Source organism: Cannabis sativa, chromosome X, assembly GCF_029168945.1.
Source record: "Cannabis sativa cultivar Pink pepper isolate KNU-18-1 chromosome X, ASM2916894v1, whole genome shotgun sequence".
In the NCBI taxonomy this organism is placed as follows: domain Eukaryota; kingdom Viridiplantae; phylum Streptophyta; class Magnoliopsida; order Rosales; family Cannabaceae; genus Cannabis; species Cannabis sativa.
Genome location: NC_083610.1, coordinates 51,474,441 through 51,493,152, shown reverse-complemented (window position 1 = coordinate 51,493,152; position 18,712 = coordinate 51,474,441). Strand labels below are relative to the sequence as shown.

Genomic DNA, 18,712 nt, shown 5'->3' with positions numbered 1-18,712 from the left:
ATCATCATCTTTTAGGAATCAAATTCCACATCATACTAAATCACTTGTCTCCCCACTTTCCCCTACTATGTCCGAGAAATTGGAATCCCCCCATCTAATCTACTCAACCCAATTCTTAATTTGTTCTCTCATTTTTACAATTTTTTTTACAGATACTCATACTACCATTATATTTACTATTTTTTTTCATTCCAAGGTTGGGACGATAGCTTTATAAAATATAGTGTGCAGTGCAGCTACAATATACCATACCGTATCTTCGGTGTGTGTGGTGTAACTGCACTACCACTTTTTACTTTTATCTAATCTAAAGCTAAACATATGCGAAATTTACAAAAATACTAAAATTTGAGTTAATTTTTACAAAAATAATGTCACACGGAAAAGTTTTCAAAAATACTGTGTTTTTATAAAACACCAGTAAAACACAAAGCAGAACAACTCAAAACAACAGTAGAACAACTAAAAAACACCAGTGAAAACTTAACACAGTATACTGCAGTATAAAACTTATAAACAAACACAATAAAAAAGTAAAAAATACCGCCTGACAGTATTTTTGTAAAAAAATAGCAAAAGTTAGTATACCATGTAAATTTTCCAAACATTTAGAAGAATGAATAACAACGATTTATCTTTGTCTTTTTTTTAAAAAAAAAAAATCTTTTTTCTTTTTCTTTTTTTCTTTTTATAAATATCAATGTTTATCTTTTTATCTCAATTTTTTTAATATAATTTTGTTTTTCTTTCTTTTTCTTTATAAATCTTAATTTTTTGCATTTTTTTTTTAAATCTGAAATCTTTCCTTTTCTTAATCTCACTTTTTCATATATATTTTTTTTTTTTTATAAATCTCAATTTTTTAAAACTTAATTATATTTGTTTTTAATCTCATTTTATGTTTTTTTTTATAAATGCCAATTTTTTTTAATCTCTCTCTTTTATAAATGTTGTTTACACTAAGTAGTCTTGATGACGTGAACATCAATATTTGACACGTGGCAAGAAAGATGATATCTAGAAGTTGAGTAGTCCCGAATCGTAGCAAGTTGACCTAAGAGGGGTCCCTAGTCCTAAGGCCAGGTTGAGTTCGAGAACTCCAGGATGGAAGTTCGTGTAGGGTTTTGTGCCCAAAATAAAATCTATTTCAATATAATCAGATTTACTAATTAATAAAAGATCAGAAATCATTTTATGTTACATGGTTCACATGATTCATTTCGTGATTATATGTTTAATGTGTAAATTCTATTAAGTCCAGAACATATATCCATTTATGATTATACTGTTGTCAACATAGTAGAATATAATCATGATTATATGTTCAAAAATTTAAGTCTCGTGATTTGTCAGTACATGAATTTAGACTAACATGATAATCAACGATATAAGATATACTTACACCTTAGATAAGTGTTATGTCCTTTCCAAGACATTAGGAAAGTATGCCAGTATAGGATGTTTGGAGTATACATTAGATTGGACCGATATGAAACTTGGATAAGATATCAGAAACTTACTATTATATCTTTATACGTCCATATCACTAGTTGATCTTTGATCTATAGATATTAATCCTGATATGATTAGGTTCAATCTTAATTGTATTATTTATGTTCTTAGAGTTGTTCGTTGAAGCTCGTATGGCTGAACACATACATCTTGGGAACATGATAGTATAATTGAGTGGGAGCGCTAATATGGAATCTATAGCTTCTATAAGTACTTAGAAGTGAAACGATGATTTTCTTCGAGCTTGGCTTGATAGAGACAAATGATCGATGCCTCATTTCAGTAATTATATTAGTTTACTAAAATTTCATTTATAGGTAGCTAAGTGTTTTAAGAATAAAGTACATTAAAGGGTAGAACGGTAAATTTATCCTTATTCGATGTTGATCATCTATAGAGGATCTTTGACTATTTGGATATGTAACAATGGATAATTCATAACGTATCTATATGTTGGTACATATAGAGTGTTCTATATAATTAAGAGTGTAATTCCGAATCTATAGTGGCGCAAGGAGGAATTAATAAGTTAGAGAATTTACTTGGTAACTTCTAGATCTTCTTATTGGAAGCTTAATTATATAGGCTCATTGTCCCCACACTAGGTGAGATAATACTGCTTACAGACTTAGTTAATTAGTTTTAACTAATCAATTATAATTCTAAAATTAGACTAGTCTTATTTATGAATTTTCACTAGGCAAGGGCTTAATTGTGAAGAAAATGGGTTTTGGGATTTATTTGTTAATTAGGAGACTTTGTATGGTCTAATTAATAAATAAAATAAATGACAATTGTATTTGATAATTAATTAATTAGTTTTGACATTTATAGGCTTGAAATTGGAAAATATGGTATTATTGAAATAAGGATAAGCAGTTGAAATAAAGTGGCAAAATTGTAACTAGTGAGGCCCACATAATGGTCGGCCACTTAGTGCGAATTTTGCCCATTATTTTACTTTTTTTTTAATCCATATAATTAAATCCTAAACCCTAGTTGAAATACTATAAAAGGAACATGATGCTCTCATTCTCATCCAATCTACTTCAACCAACCTAAACCTAGTTTTTATTCTCTGAAAACTAGTAGATGAGAGACTCCTTTCTATAGTGATTTTGCACCTTATTCATTGTTCTTCACCAATTCGAGCCATAGTGATATAGTACCATGCCCACACATAGCAATTCAAGTACTCAATTATAGTGCAGAAGATGGTGGCTCAGATTTTGTTATTACTCTGCGACAGAAAGGAACAAGGGTTAGAGATCTGAGTGGAAGGAGTCATTAATTATGATTATGCTGCCATTAATGTATGGTATTTTAAACTCTTATGTGTTTAATTTCATTGTATTAGAGAATTCATATTTAAGGTGTTAATGAAACATACCTGTTAGTAAATCTAGATCCTGGTAAAATAGATCCCAACAACTGGCCTTAGAGCCATGGTAATAATTCACTTTCATGAAATATGGATTTAAAACGTTGAATTTTTTAATTTGGATGTGTTCATGTTGGTTTATGTGTGATTTGATGATTGAATGTGCAGTACGAAATCTTTGTTGGAAATTATTTTACCAGGATCTTAGATATACTCACAAGTATGTTGATTAACACCCTAAATATGAACTTTCTAAAACGATGAAATAAACACATATAAAGTTTAGGAAACCTTACATTGGGTGCAGCGGAATAATATGACTCATTCCGTTCAGATATCTAGCCCTTGATTCCTTTTTGTAGTAGAGCATTATCAATATCTGAACCTGGATCTCTTTCTCTGAATCTTTGATGCTGAAACTCCTTCTTGCTGAAAGTCTTTCTTCACGATCTTCCTCACTATGGTTGAGGTATCACTTGCTGTGTGTGGGCACTATTCTCACACTAAGAATTTCAAAATTTTGAAGAAGAAAAGAAGAGGGAAGTGGCAGCTAAAGATAGGGAGAGAGAGAGGCTCAGTTTTTTCTGAATCAGAAGTGTGAAATTTTTAGTGTAAATTTCCTCAAGCCTTCACTATCTATTTATAGCATTCCACTAGGGGTTAGGTTTGAATTATTTGGCATTAAAATAATGAAAATATCAGTTTAAATTGCCTACAAAAGTGGCCGGCCCTGCTTAGTGGATTTGGGCCTCACTTTTGCAATTTTGCAGTTTTACCTTTTCTGCATCTGATTTTCTCAAAAACGCCAATTTTCTAATTCAACCATTCAAATGCCAATTCTAACTATTTAATAACTATAAATAATATTGTCATTTATAATATTTATTAATTGAACCATACAAAGTATCATAATTAACAAATATGCCCCTAAAACTCTTTCTTTACAATTTCGCCCTTACTTAGTGAAAAAATTCACAAATAGACATAGTCTAATTTGAGAATTATAATTGATTAATCAAAACCAATAAAATGAGTCTTACAAGCAATATTACCTCAACTAGTGCAGGGACCATGGGTCTATATAACCGAGCTTCCAATAAGTAGATCAAGAATTTATTACTAAAATTCACTAACTTATTAATTCTTCGTTGAATCCACGCATAGAACTTAGAATTGCACTCTCAGTATATAGAATGCTCTATATGTTCCACCATATAGACACATCATTAGTTATCCATTGTTATAATCCTAATGTGATCAATGATCCTCTATATGAATGATCTACACTGTAAAGGGATTAGATTACCGTTACACCCTACAATGTATTTATTCCTTAAAGCACTTGACCCCGTATAAATGATATTTCAGCTTATGTGAAATGAGTACTCCACCATTTATGTTCATTTGGTCAAGCTCAAAGGAGATCATCCTTTGCTTACTATTCGCCAGATAGAAGCTATAGATTCCATGTTTGTGCTAGCGCTCCCACTCAATTGGACTACCGTGTTCCCAAAATGTACGTATCACCCTGACCTAAAAGTAGGCTTAACTAACAAATCAAAGAACACGAATAGCCTTTCAAGATTGAGCCTAATCATAACAGGATTAAGAACATTTGATCTAGGATCAACTAGGCGATATTGACTTGAATAGATATTACGGTAAGTTTAATAAATTTAAGTCAAAGTTCAATATCGGTCCTTTCCGATGCATACTCCATGCATCCAACCTGAGCTTTACTTTAACCAATGCTCTGGAAAGAACATAGCACTTCTCCAAATGCAAGTAAACTCTGTTGTAGATTATCATATCAGTAAAACCCTATGTGTGATAAATCTAGGAAACTTTATTCACATAGTCATGTTTACTTTCCAATGTGTTGACGGCACAATAAACAGGATCAAGTATGTGAAAAGGGTTTCAGATGAATTTATACATTATGTACATATAATCATGAAATAAATCATGTGAACCATGCAACATTAAATGTTATTTCTGATCTATATTAATAAGTAAATCTGATTATATTGAAATGAGTTTTATTTAGGGCATAAAACCCAACAATCTTTCCATAAAAATAATTTTATTTTCATTCTGAAAATAATTTATTTGGATTCCTTGTGAAAACTTAAGTAATTTTAATATTTACGGAACTTGATTCTGATACAAATTTAGAAAGATATGTTGATTTGAAATTTCGGGTGCTAAGGTGTCGAGAATGGGTGCTCACGCGCACCAGGAACTTGGACAAGACACCTTGTCTGCGTGCTTGACTCGGACAAAACTGTGTCTGATGCTCGGTCAAGTCCCTTCCTTCAGACTTGAAGCGCCAAGACGACCCTGTAAGATGCCGAGAAACTTCGGCTATTGACCCTGCTGCCTCCTTCGTGCGCGCCTGGATAGGGTTGCGTGCAGCCTATCCCTCGGCAACAAGGGGGCTTTGCACCTAAAATCTATTTTTGGGTGATTTTTCACCAAATTTTGAATTTTTTGAATTCAAACCCTAATAAATTTTTAATATTTAAACTTAAATATCAAAATTTTAAATTAATAATTTTTAATTTTTTAATAGATTATTATGATATTTTGAAGTTTAAATTTAAAAAATAGTTATTTTAAATTTTAAATTATGGTTAGATTTGAAAAATTTCTTAATTTTTTTAAATTTACAGATTATTTAATTATAAAGTTAGATATTTAATGTTGGACATATTTAAATTAAATGATAGCATTATCTTTTTAATTTGAAATATTATATTAAAATTATCTTATATGAAAAATTAAATAATAATAAATATGAAATTGACCTACATATTTTTATAGATATCCTAGCCATAATATTTTTTAAATTAATAAATAGTTTATTTTGTGAAATATTTAGTTGTTTATAAATTATAAGTTAGAGAAATAATATTTATGGCTATAAAATATCATTTTACTTATAAAAAAATTATAAATAATATTATAAATATTTAAATAACCTAAATATTTCTTAGAAATTTGAAAAACGCTTAATTTAAAAATTTTGACATATAAATTAAAATAATTATCATTTCTTTTATTATTTTATTCTTAAAATAATAATTTCCTAACAATATTTATTCTAAAATTAGTTTATTTTGTTATTTTAATTTTATTAAATTATAAGATCAAAAATCGATATTGAAAATATCTAATTGATTATCTTTATATCATGTATCCTATTAGATATTTAATTTAATTTGATAAAATAATTCAAATAAAACCTAAATATTTTAAAATTAGTTTAAATTTGAAATTTGAAAAGACATTTTAGGTTGTTTTAACAACCCTAAATTTTCAAAATAAGTTGGTTATTGAAATGATAATTTAATTATATAAGTAATAAATATCTTAATTTCACATATTGTTACATGGGTATTGTTTGTTTATTTAAATTGTTTATTCAAAAACATTTTTTTCAACAAACCTATTATTTATTTAATCTAAATTGCTATGATTAACTTGTTTACAGATTTAATGATCTGATTTTAATCATAGTCGAATTGTCAATAGATCATATAAATAATTTGTAACAGGTAAATTTTGTAGTTTCTTTAATCTGTGATAAATCTCGAAACATGATGGGGCCCGTCAAAATCAATTTGACTTGTGTGAGCCTATATATTTGCTTTTGGACTTAGATGCATATAGGAAGTCCATTTAGTTTTAGATATTTAAATTAACTCGGTTGCTAAAATAAAATATTACCATGATAGTTTTATTTAGGCGCAATTAGTATTGAGCTTATTCAATTAATAATAATTATTTGATGAAAGGTTAAATTCATCTCTTTTACGTCTTGTGTGAGAGTTAGAGGGCTTATAGTAGTGGGTACGACATACTGAACCCAACCCTCTCTCACATGAACAACTCCAACTGTGAAGGCTCATTTGCCTTATTTAAATAATTGTATTAGGCTAATTATACTAGTTTAACCTAATTAAAATTGAATTAGCAACATAATTAATTTTGAAATAAATGAAATTAATTTTTCGTTAGATTATTTTAAAATTAATTTAGAAAAATACACTTAGTTTAATGAAATATTCTAGATAGTAATTTCTGGTAAATAATTTAATTTTTGTAATATTTAATTAAGTAGAAAAATATAAGTTGAAAATTAATTTGTTAATTAATTTTAGACCAACTTAAATTATGATATTTTTCTTAGAATTTAAATTAGAATTAATAATTAAATTGATTTTATTCAAGATACTTAATTATTAATTTCTATTTTAAGAAATTTAATTAAATAAGTAAAATATATTTAAGTTAAAAATTAATTTTTATTAATTTTAGAACAACTTTAATTAGAATATTATATTTAGATATTAAATTAGAATTGATAATTAAGTTAATTTTATTCAAGATGCTTAACTATTTGTTTTTATTTTAATAAATTAATTAAATAGAAATTTATACTTAAGTTGGAAAATTTTCAATTTCATATTAACATAAATTAAAATAATTACGGAGATTTATTTGAAATATGTAAATATAAAATAAGTAATTTTAGAGATAAAAATATTTTTAGATTCGGCAACCTTCGATCGATCCTATTGGAGGCCAAAAATATCACAACAGTTTTAGTTAGAAATATTATTGGGATTATAGAAATAAGTTTATTTTAGAAATATTGGGATATTTTGGGGTACTTGGAGTTGGCCAAATACCCTAAAATTAAAAATTTCTTAGTGGTTAAGAAATAATAATATAACTATTAATAATAAAAATCTTATTAATATTATTAATATATTATTATTATTAACGTTTATCAGTTTATATATATACATTAAAAGTTTTAAAACATAAAGCGAAGAACCAAATGAAATCCTTCACCTCCTTCGACAAAAATTTTCTCTTCTCGATCTATTTTCTTCAATTTTTAACCTGAAACCTAACGATCTAAGCTCAAATAGCAGCGGGATAGCAAATCCTTCAAGAGGGAAAGCTTAAGGTATGGTTTAATTTTCTTTTAAGTGAAAAATGATTGGTTTCATATAAGAGTTTTGTGAATTACAATAGTTATGGAAGTTCTGAGCTTATAAAATTATTCTCGGGTAGTCATGTGACTAGTTTCGATATTTTTTTTGTTGAATTTGATGAGATTTTGAGTTAGAATTTTGAGTTTAGAACCCTCTATAGCTTATGTCCAAACGTTAATGGCGTTTTTCGTTTAAGGGCTCGTTTTTAATTTTGGTTAGTTTGGACTGTAGTATATATAATATAAATGTGCTACATGAAGTTTGGAGTAACTTGGATAGATTTCAGGGGTGTTTCGGTGAGTGCGAAATTGAGATTTTTTTGCCCAAAATCAGTCGGCCATTTCTAGAAATTCCAGGGAGATCTCAAATCATATTTTTGTCATAACTTTTCACTCGGGTGTCCGTTTTGGACGTTCTATATGCTGTTTTGAAGCTTGCAACAAGCTCTAAATTATGGTGTATGATTTAGAGCCAAAATATAAAATTTATTTTAGTGTATTGGAACTACAGGGTTTGGTAGGAAACCCTAAATATTCTTATGCGAGTGTTAAGCAGTGTTTTGGGATAGACACTTATTGGTTTATCGTTGTTGTGACATAGGGCCGATGTCTAGGTTAACATCATAACTCAATCAATATTGATCCGATTAATGCAATTAAACTTGTATTTCGAAGATAATTCAATGTTCTATCATGTCTCACACTTCAATCTCCATTCTGAACCATCGGTTAAAAATTTCACCTCCAAGAAGTTACAAAAATAAGTCTCGAGTTACCTGGAATGGGTCCCGCCAGCCTCCGAAAAATGACTGTCGCCATCAAAAGTTAATTTTTACTATTGGATCATCATCTACGGTCAAAAACATATAATTTATATTTTTTTTTTCTATTTTTGTGTGCCTCCTTCATCTATAAATGGAGAGCTCCCTAAGCTCATTTTTCAAATTCAGAAAACTAACCACAAGGTCAAAGCTTCTGACACATAGCCTTTTTCTGTAAACCATCTTATGAGAAATAAAAACTCGAAGTAGACGTAGCTTCATTACTGTTCTACGAAGTGAACTACTATAAATTAGTTATGTCTCCCTTATAATTACTTAATAACTATTTCATTCTTGCTAATTTAGTGAGCGGGTGTAGCTTAGAAGTCTCGTCCAAATTTTTGAGTCAATAGTATAAACCGTAGAAATCTATCACTGTGTTGAGTCGATTCTACTCGTTTCAAGTCTATGTGAGTTTTCTCTATGTAATCCTTAAAATTATTTCATTGATGTGGGGGATTGTTGGAAAATCATATTAAATATATGATAAATAGCACATTTGAGGCTAGTGAGTGAATGAGAAATTGATGCCTAAATTTGTGGTCTATTGATAACTGTTAATAAATGGAGATTTTGGTCAAGAATGTAATTACCATAATAATGGTGAATATTATAATTGATATATGAAATTACGGTGAATAATATAATTAATCAATTTCACTAATTTTGTTGGATTTTCGGCGTTAATTCACTTGTGTTCACACTTGGTATTCACACAAAATATATGAAGTTTATAAAAGGAGTTTCTCCTTTCATTCTAATCACATTAACAAATTTAGTATATCATACTCTTAAAAGTTCTCTAATCTTCTTTTATTTATCTCTCTCGTTGTTCTTATGGTGATAGAGTGAAGGTCTTCATTCGAGTATACTGGAGTAGTAAAAGTGTTGTATTCGTCTACTTAATAGTCGTTGTATCATTAGAAGTAGTTACTCACCAATCTTCCAACACCATTCAAGTAGAGGGGACAAATCCGCTGTTAAGGGAAATGTGTTTCATGTACCTCGAATTTCCATTCTATTATTGATTTTGTATTTTATATTATTTTGTGTTTATTTTTTGTTCTTCAATAATAAATTAATATATTGTTATTTTTGTTTATCTTCTCTATATTTTTTTATATTATTTTTTAACAGAAAGTGCTTGTCTAAATTAAGGATATACTACTCTTCCAATAAGTAACATTAAAGGTGTCGTCTATTAGATTGGACAGGATTTCCATAAAACCCACAAAAATTACTAATCTAAAATGATGGATCCTTTTTCATTAAAAAAAAATGAATGATGAATGATGAGCCCGTAAAAAAAAATTATTCTAAAATTAAAGAACTAATAAATAAAATAGGAGCCTATGAAAAAATAAGTTTTGACAAGAAAATATTACATGTAATGTGGCATTAAATAAGTGAGGTGGCCTTACTTAAATGATCTGACTAAGTTACTTATTTCGCAATAACTGTGAGATACTTGCGCAAATTTAGTCAAAAATTTAAGTTTCATATTATCACTACAAATTATTATATAAAAAATGTGTCCATATAATACTATTATTTAATATTTGTGGGGTTTTCCTTAGCTACCATGCCTGCCACTTCATTATTGTTTTTCCTTTTTTTATATAGGTTACATTGTACATATAACTGCATCTCTTCACTCACACTTCTATACATTATTACTCATCTTCCTCTCTGTATTCTTCTCTGCGCTACTCGCACAAGAAGAAAGAAGAGATATATATATATATATTATCAGCATTGCAACCATGATATATAACCGCATCTGCGTACGTAATATGGTTCAATCGTTTGGAGTTGGTTCTTCTTCTACTACTAATTTATTCAAGGTTAGTTTTTCTCAAATGTTTTTTCTTTTGGTTCTTTCTCTATTTGCTTTCTTATTATTTGGTTCCTTTATTGCTAATGTTCGATATATATTTTTCACTACTCCACCGCGGCATCACTAGTTTATCACCATCTTGAATAAGTTAATATATGGTAGAGTAATTTTTCACAACGTGATTCATAGTAGTTATAGCATTTCTTTTGTAAATTTTTAAATAATTTAGGGTAGTAGAAATAACTTTTTTTAGTATAATAATTTATTAAGTACTATAAATTATATTTAAAAAATTTAAAATATTTATTAAAAAGATATGATAATTACACCAAATACTGTCACAAAAAAATAGTCAGACAAAAGACAAAATTAAAGTTAAGATTAAAATAAGATTATAATTTATCATCCTCAAAATTGAAGTTTGTATATGCTATAATTTGGTTTGGGAACTTACTTTTTTTTATTGTGGAGCGGACTTTTAAAAAAAAAAAAACATTGTGTAAGTTTTATACTGTATACTATATTAAGTTTTCGATGTTGTTTTACGGTTATTTTTCAGTTGTTCCACTGTTATTTTTAGTTATTCTGTTTTGTGTTCCACTGTTGTTTTATAAAAGCGCGGTATTTTTGAGAAAAATTCTGTATGACAAGATTTTTGTAAAAGTTAACCAAAATTTTAATATTTTTGTAAGTTTTCCGGTAGTCTAGTCTCTTGTGTATGTATGTCCATCTCTATTAAACTGACATGTAAATCGTATTTTTGTTTTAAATATATACATATAGATGTATACATACTTTTTTGAAATGCAATATAAAATGATAAATTAATAAATTTATATACTTTATATTAATTAATTATATCATAGTGATTCTACAATGCACCCCTTAAAAGAGATGTACTGATGTACTCTCTACTTATTTCGGCATCTAGAAGAATTTTTTAGTCTAATCTTGTTTCATGTTCATGTATGTTATAGACATTTAAGATATCCTACAAAATTTTGAGAAATTCAGAACAACTTACAATATAGAAAATAATAATCAAACAGTCTATTTTGTACACGTATAAAATAAAATAATCACGCGTGCACACATTGTTTGAACGCAGTTTTTGGCATGTTAAACTTTCTTCGAATTTTTTAAAATTTTGCAGAACGTCTTAAATAACTATCATTTACATGACTATGAAAAAAAATTAACTAAAAAATTATTTCGGATACTAAAACAGATAAAAATATATGGGTACATCCCTTTTAAGGGGGTACATTATAGAATTTTCCTATTGTATATATGCATAAAATTTTATATATAATTTATTATACATTTTATTACTGATAAAAAATATATTCTTAATTTTACATGAGAAAAATAAATAATACATACTTATTTTATTTATAAAATTATATATTAAATTTTAATAAATACATTATGTGAACAACATTCTCATAAATATTTTTATAATAAATATATTAAATTAATAATTAACAAACATTAAACATAGTATTTAATGTTACATTAATTATAGTTTCATTTGATCTATTAATAAAACACAATTCTTAATAACTAATAAACATCTATGTTTATTCAAAAAAAAATACATAAATATTTTATTTTTAAAATTATTTATGTATTTTTAATAAATAAATTATATTCATTTTATTGAAACATTATCGTAATAAACGTACTAAATTAATAATAACATTATAAACATTAATAATATTAATTAAATATTAAATAAATATATATACACTGTTTATAAAATATAAACAAAATTAATAAATATGTTTGACATCCCTTCTTTTAGTTTTGTATTAAATTCTAATAAACATATTATAATAGTAATACATAAAAATATAAATATTGACTTACGTATTTATATATTTAACCTTTTATGTTTCGTTTTTATTAAAAAATTAAATAAAAATAATTAACATGTTAAATCGTAAATATCTATATTTATTTGTAAATATTTATAAAACTGTATAGAATTATGTAATTATATTTTTTTATAATATAGTACATTTAATATACCTTTAATATACAAGTAAAAATTACCCATATAAATAAATATATATTGTATATGTACTTTATTGACAAATTTTTAATTACAACATAAATTTTTTGTGACTAAATGTCACTTTTAGTTACAATAAAAAATTTCGTATGACTAAAACATAGTATTTAGATACAAGTTTTACTAATTTAGTTTTAGTCACAACAATTATTGTGACTAAAAATACATTTAGTCACAATAAATTGTGATTTTCTTGACTAATACTTTTAGTCACGGACCTTTTAGCAATAATATAAGAATGATTTATAGTTAGTTACAATTTTATTATTTTAGTCATAATTTTTATTGTGATTATAAAAGTAAGAGTTTTTTAGTGAGACTATTTAATATGTTTTTCATTTAAAGTTTGTCTTAGATGTTAAAAGAAAAAAAAAATTATATGATAGAATAAAAAATAATGTTTTATTGAAATTTTTATGATAGTTTTGTAAATGTTTCTTTCGTTTACAATATTAAGTAAAATTATGGGATTATTTTACAAATATACAAAAACAACAAAAAAGTTACAAAAATACGGTTTCACGGAATTTTAAATATTTTTATGATTTTTTTTTATTTTATTTACAAAAAATATGGTCTTTTTATGTTGTATTTTTGTTGATTTATTGTTGATTTTTTTTTTATTTGTATATTATTTTTTTGTTGTTGTTTTGATGTTATTTTTATGTATTTTTTTTTTGTTTTTTTCGTGTTCTTTTTATAGAAAACCGTAAAAATGTGGAAAAAATTCTTAAAATGTAAAAATGTAATTTTTTTACAAAAAATAGTGTCTTATGTAATTATCCCTAAAATTAAAAGATATTTAAAAGTTTAGTTTTTTTTTTTCTCTCAAATTCTGTACAAGTCAATATATTGGCTAGAGAGACATTTTATTTAATCAACCTTGGGTAGAGAAACTTAATCCAATTTCATTTTAAGTTTAATATTTTGCAATCAAATCTTAGAAACTTAATATTATGTTTGGCAAGAGGAATTTTTAAAATGATCGAGGGAGTAGGAAGGAGATCACTTGTGACTAGCTCAAGTATCATAAAGGTATGGGAGGGTGTACAATGTATATATACACGTTTTAATTAAAAAAAATAAATAAAGAGAGAGTAGGAAGGAAAGGGGTGGGAGGAGAGCCAAAATCACTTGATTGGCCATAAAGAAAGTTGGAGAGAGAGTAAATAGGAAGGGATGAGCTTTCCCTCCAAAATCTTAAGAATGAATCCCTCTAGAAATAAAAAATGAAAAAAGGAGAACAACACAAATATATACTATCCTACTTAAACTCAATGTTATTATACACTTACCTATATTTTATAGTTAGCTTAGTTCTTTTGATATTAAACTTGATTTAGCTAATAACAATCAACATAAAGAAAAATACATAGTATCCTAATTAAAGTCAATGTTATTATTTTGGACTTGTTTGCAGTTTGGATCTCATAATTATAAGTTGATATCTAAGTCCGCATCTCCGTTACAGCCAGAGTTTGAACAATTTAGATGCAGGTATCTTTTAATTATTACACTAAGTAAAATATTATATTACTAAGTACAATAATGTGATGCTAATTTTATATTATTTTTTAAAATAACAGGAAGTCTTAGTTAAAATTAATATTATTACTTTTAAAAATAATTATTAAGTCATGATGTGTGAAATACTTTTGTGCACATCATGTGTGCAATATTTTTTGATATATTTTTGGAATTATTTCAAAAATATAAAATAATAAAAAAAAATTACAAAAATATGATTATACAATATTTTAAAATTTTTACAGTTTTTAAAATTATTTATAAAAAATACAGTTTTTTAACGTTTTTATATTATTTTTATTATATTACATTCTTGTTATTTTATTGTTGGTTTTTATTATTTGTATATTAATTTTTGTTTTGACTTTGTTTTGATATATTACTCTCAAGTATTTTTTTTTATATAAAAAATTAAAAAATATATTTATATATATAAAAAAAAAATAAGAATACTTGAACATAAATGTGTCAAAATGAAAAATAGTACTTTGCGTGAATTGCTCTTTTTTTTTTCAGATTTATTGTTATTATTAAATATACAACTTTATACATTAAATCATGAAGAAAAAAAAAACATAATACATTAATTTGCTACAATAAATTAAGATTTCTTTTATTATTATTATTATAGTAATAAATACGTCAGATGGTCAGAGGGAAAAAGACACATCAATAATGATTTAAGTACCAAAATTAATGTGTTCAAAAAGTACCAAAATTAATGAGCGAAAACATAGACAGTAGAAAGTATCAGTACTTGGGATGAAAAAAAATGAAATTAATGTAGTGGAGAATCGATAAAGAGTAAAAATTGTGAAAGAAATAACAGTTTGAAAAGGAAAATTTGATTTTCTATACTTCAAAAATCTTAATATTTTATTCTTAAAGCAATACATTTTAAACTAAGAAAAATATGACACTTTTATCTAAAACTCAAAAATACCCCTCTCATAACTCAACCCCATCTCTCTCTCTCTCTTTCTCTCTCTCTCTCTCTCTCTCTCTCTCTCTCTCTCTCTCTCTCTCTCTTCCTCTGTCCGAAATCAAAAAAAAAAAAAAAAAAAATCTCCTGTGTCCGATGGTCGGACCCCACTCTCTCTTCCTCTCTCTGAAATTGCCAAAAAAAAAAAAAACATACTGGTCAGACCATCGGACCTGTATGTTTTTTTTTTTTTTGCGATTTTAGAGAGAGGAAAAGAGAGTGGGGTTGAGGGGGTGCGAAGTTTGGGTGGTCCGAGAGAGGGGGGCTGGGTCGAGGGTGTTGGTGCGGGTGGTCGGAGGTGGTGGTGAGGGTCGGAGGTCGGAGGTCGGACGTCAGAGGTGGTGGTGAGGGTGGGCGATTGTGGGATGCGAGATAGAGAGAGAGAGAGATGATGCGGAGAGAGTTTGAGGGAAAGAGAGAGAATGGGTTTGAATTGTGAGGGGGGTATTTTTTGGGGTTTTGAAAAAAATGTCATAGTTTTTTTATTTTGAAAAGTTTTGGTTTAATAATAAATTTTTTTAATTTTTTAAGTATAAAATCAAATTTCCCTTTGAAAATAATGGTTATCATTCATTTGAAAATTAACTATTACAACCTTTAAAGTAGAAGATTATAAGAGAAATTCAAAAAAGACTAAACTACCCTTACCTATATACTAACCATCTAATTAACAGAGTTAATTACAATAGCCACTAAACATTATTACTCTTAACACTCCCCCTCAAAGTTAGAGTAGACAGGGATTCTACTCTAAGTTTGTTTATTATAAACCTTTCATTGGACAGTGCTTTTGTGAGGATGTCACTTGTTTGATCATATGCAGAGTATGCTTAACCATCAGAGTTTTACCTAGGACCTTCTCCCTTACAAAGTATAGGTCATGTTCTATGTCTTTTATTCTTAGATGGAGAAGAGGATTTGCAGACATCAAAATAGTGCTAAAGTTATTACACCACACTATTGGTGGCCTTGGAATAGATATGCTGAGTTCAGATTGTAGTGACTAGATCCAATGAGTTCAGTTGTGACATTGGTTAGACTCCTATACTCAACCTCAGTGCTTGATCAGGAAATTGTCTGTTGTTTCTTGGATATCCAGCTAACCCAATTAAAGCCAAAGTATACATAGAATCATGTGAACTTCAATCATCCATATCTGGTGCCCAATCATCATCACGGAATCCTACAAGATCAAGGGAATTTGATTTTTGGAGTGTAAGACCATAGTCAAGTGTCCCTGTCAGGTATCTCAGAATGCGGTTCATAGTTTTCCAATGGGACTCTAATGGTGAGTGCATGAATTGGCACACTTTATTAACAACAAAGGAAATCTCAAGTCTTGTTGTGGTAGCATATTATAGAGTTCCCACAAGGCATCTGTAGTATTGAGGGTCTTTAACTGGATCACTCCCAATGGTAGATAGCTTCTCCCCCCATACATTGGAGTTGGCAAACTATTGGAAAATTAAAGCTTGGCTTTGCTAGAACATCTATGATATATTTTGTATAGAGATGTAAGCATGTTGCAGTATGTGTCTCCTGAATTCTAAGGAAATAGTTGATGTTACCAAGGTCTTTGAGGGCAAATTGAGAATTCAATTGAGTGACAAGTCTTGAGATCATAGCAAAGTCACTTCCAGTGACAAGAATATCATCCACATACACTATAATGAATGTTGTATGACTAGGGAGGATTCTTACAAAAAGATAGGTGTCTTCCCTAAAGCTGTTGAAACCCAATTGAGAAAGTATTTCTCTGAGTTGACAAAACCAAGCTCGAGGAGCTAGATTCAAGCCATATAAGACTTTATGTAATTAGCAGACCAAGGTGGTATCTTCATGCTTAAAGATAGGGATTGTTTCATAAAGTGTTTTTCATTTGATGTGCCATTTAGAAAGTCATTGTTAATTTCAAGTTGTTTAATTGGCCGCTGTTTTGAGAGAGCAACAGTGAGTACGATTCTGATAGTAGGTGACTTGACTACATTGCTAAATGTTTCTTGGAAGCTAAGGCCATAATGTTTATGAAAGCCTTTTCCAACCAATCGGGCTTTGTATTTAAAAATTGTTCCATCAGGGCTCTCCTTGATCCTTAAACCCATTTACATCCAATGACTTTTAACTTGACAAGTGTCCAAACTATATTCTTTTTAAAAGCATACACTTAAGTGTTTATGGTTGCATTCTACTTGGGATTAGCAAGAGCATCAATAAGAGTCAAGGGTTCTTTGGAGCTGATGTATATCTTTGGTTTATAGTTATCTTCCTTCCCCCTTGTTGTCATAGGGTGAACATTGGTAGAGCAAACTGGGGCAGCAGGATGGGAAATGGAGGGTGTAGAGGAAGATGCAGGATCAGAAGGCGATGGTGTTGGAACTTATTTTACTAGAATCTACATTTACTAAACATGTATGTTGATTATAGTTTATAATTTAACATCCTAAATATGAATAATCCTAAAGTAATAAATAAACATGTAAAAGTATAAGAAACTTTACATTAGTTGTAGCAAAAATAATATGATTCATTCCATTCAAAACTTTTCTTAGGCTAAATAATTGTCTAGTAGCCTTCGGAGCTACTTTAAGATTCGATCTCACTGGTAGAGTTAGAGAATCCGGATAAGTTTCTAAACTTCTCCAAAAACTACTACTCCATGTCCAAAGTAATCAACATCCAAAATGTAGACTTTCTAGCATTAATATATATCACTACAAGAAAAAAGTATTTTGCCAGTGACATTTTGCACCAGCAAAAGATGCCGACAATGGTTTGTCAGCATATCACCTTTTGTCAACGACTTCAGTAGATGCACCAACAAAAGTTTTTACACTGGTGAATTAAATTGCCGGCATAAGTTCATCGCTGACAATTTTGTGCCAGCTGAGGTGTCCTTGTCGACGTTTTGCCGGTGAGTTAATGTGCTGGCGAAACTTTTGGCGCGAATTTGCACCAATTCTCCAATTGACTGCCTAAGTTTTGTCGACGCATTAACTCACCAGCAAAATTTTTTAATATTAAAAAATTAAACAATTTTGTTGATGAGTTAATACGCCGACAAAATAATTAATATTAAAAAACTCGCCGGCAAAAGTATTTTTTTTAAATTTAAATATTTATAATATATAATTAAAATAAAAGTTAAAATTAAAATTAAAATTAAAATAGAAATAATAAAGAATAAATGAAATATCAAATATATTATTAAACTGAAATTTATATTTTAATTACAAAACTACATAACACATCATAAACTAAATAAAAGTATTTTTAGTTTATAAACAATAATATTATGTACACTGCAAATTAAAAAAATTTACAGATCCACAACAGCATCGTTGTCGTCGTCATCACCGGAATGGCCAGTCTGGGAGGAGGACCCAACAACATAGCTAGGAGGCTGAAATGGTGGAATCGGAGGCATTGCGGGCATGTTAAATCCTAGAACGGCGTTGGCCAATTGGATCATTTATTACTAAAACACACTCATGATTTGATTCTGAGTCTCCATCATTTGTTGTTGCCACTCGTTCCGTGCTTCCTATTCTTTCACCCTTCACTTTAGTGCCTTAT

The 18,712-nt window shown here is 28.1% G+C and overlaps 1 protein-coding gene across 2 annotated transcripts in view; it reads left to right on the top strand.

Annotated features, from left to right (window-relative positions):
• The first annotated feature begins 10,193 nt into the window (after positions 1–10,193).
• The window catches only part of LOC115712735 (branched-chain amino acid aminotransferase 1, mitochondrial), a 66,630-nt gene continuing 58,111 nt past the window's right edge, over positions 10,194–18,712 (top strand). The window contains exons 1-2 of one of the 2 annotated variants that reach the window (XM_030641086.2): positions 10,194–10,563; positions 14,051–14,127. In XM_030641086.2, the coding sequence (XP_030496946.2) occupies positions 10,483–10,563; positions 14,051–14,127 (158 nt within the window). In that variant the 5' untranslated portion in view covers positions 10,194–10,482. The remainder of the gene's footprint in view (positions 10,564–14,050; positions 14,128–18,712) is intronic. The other variant, XM_030641093.2, reaches the window with a different exon arrangement.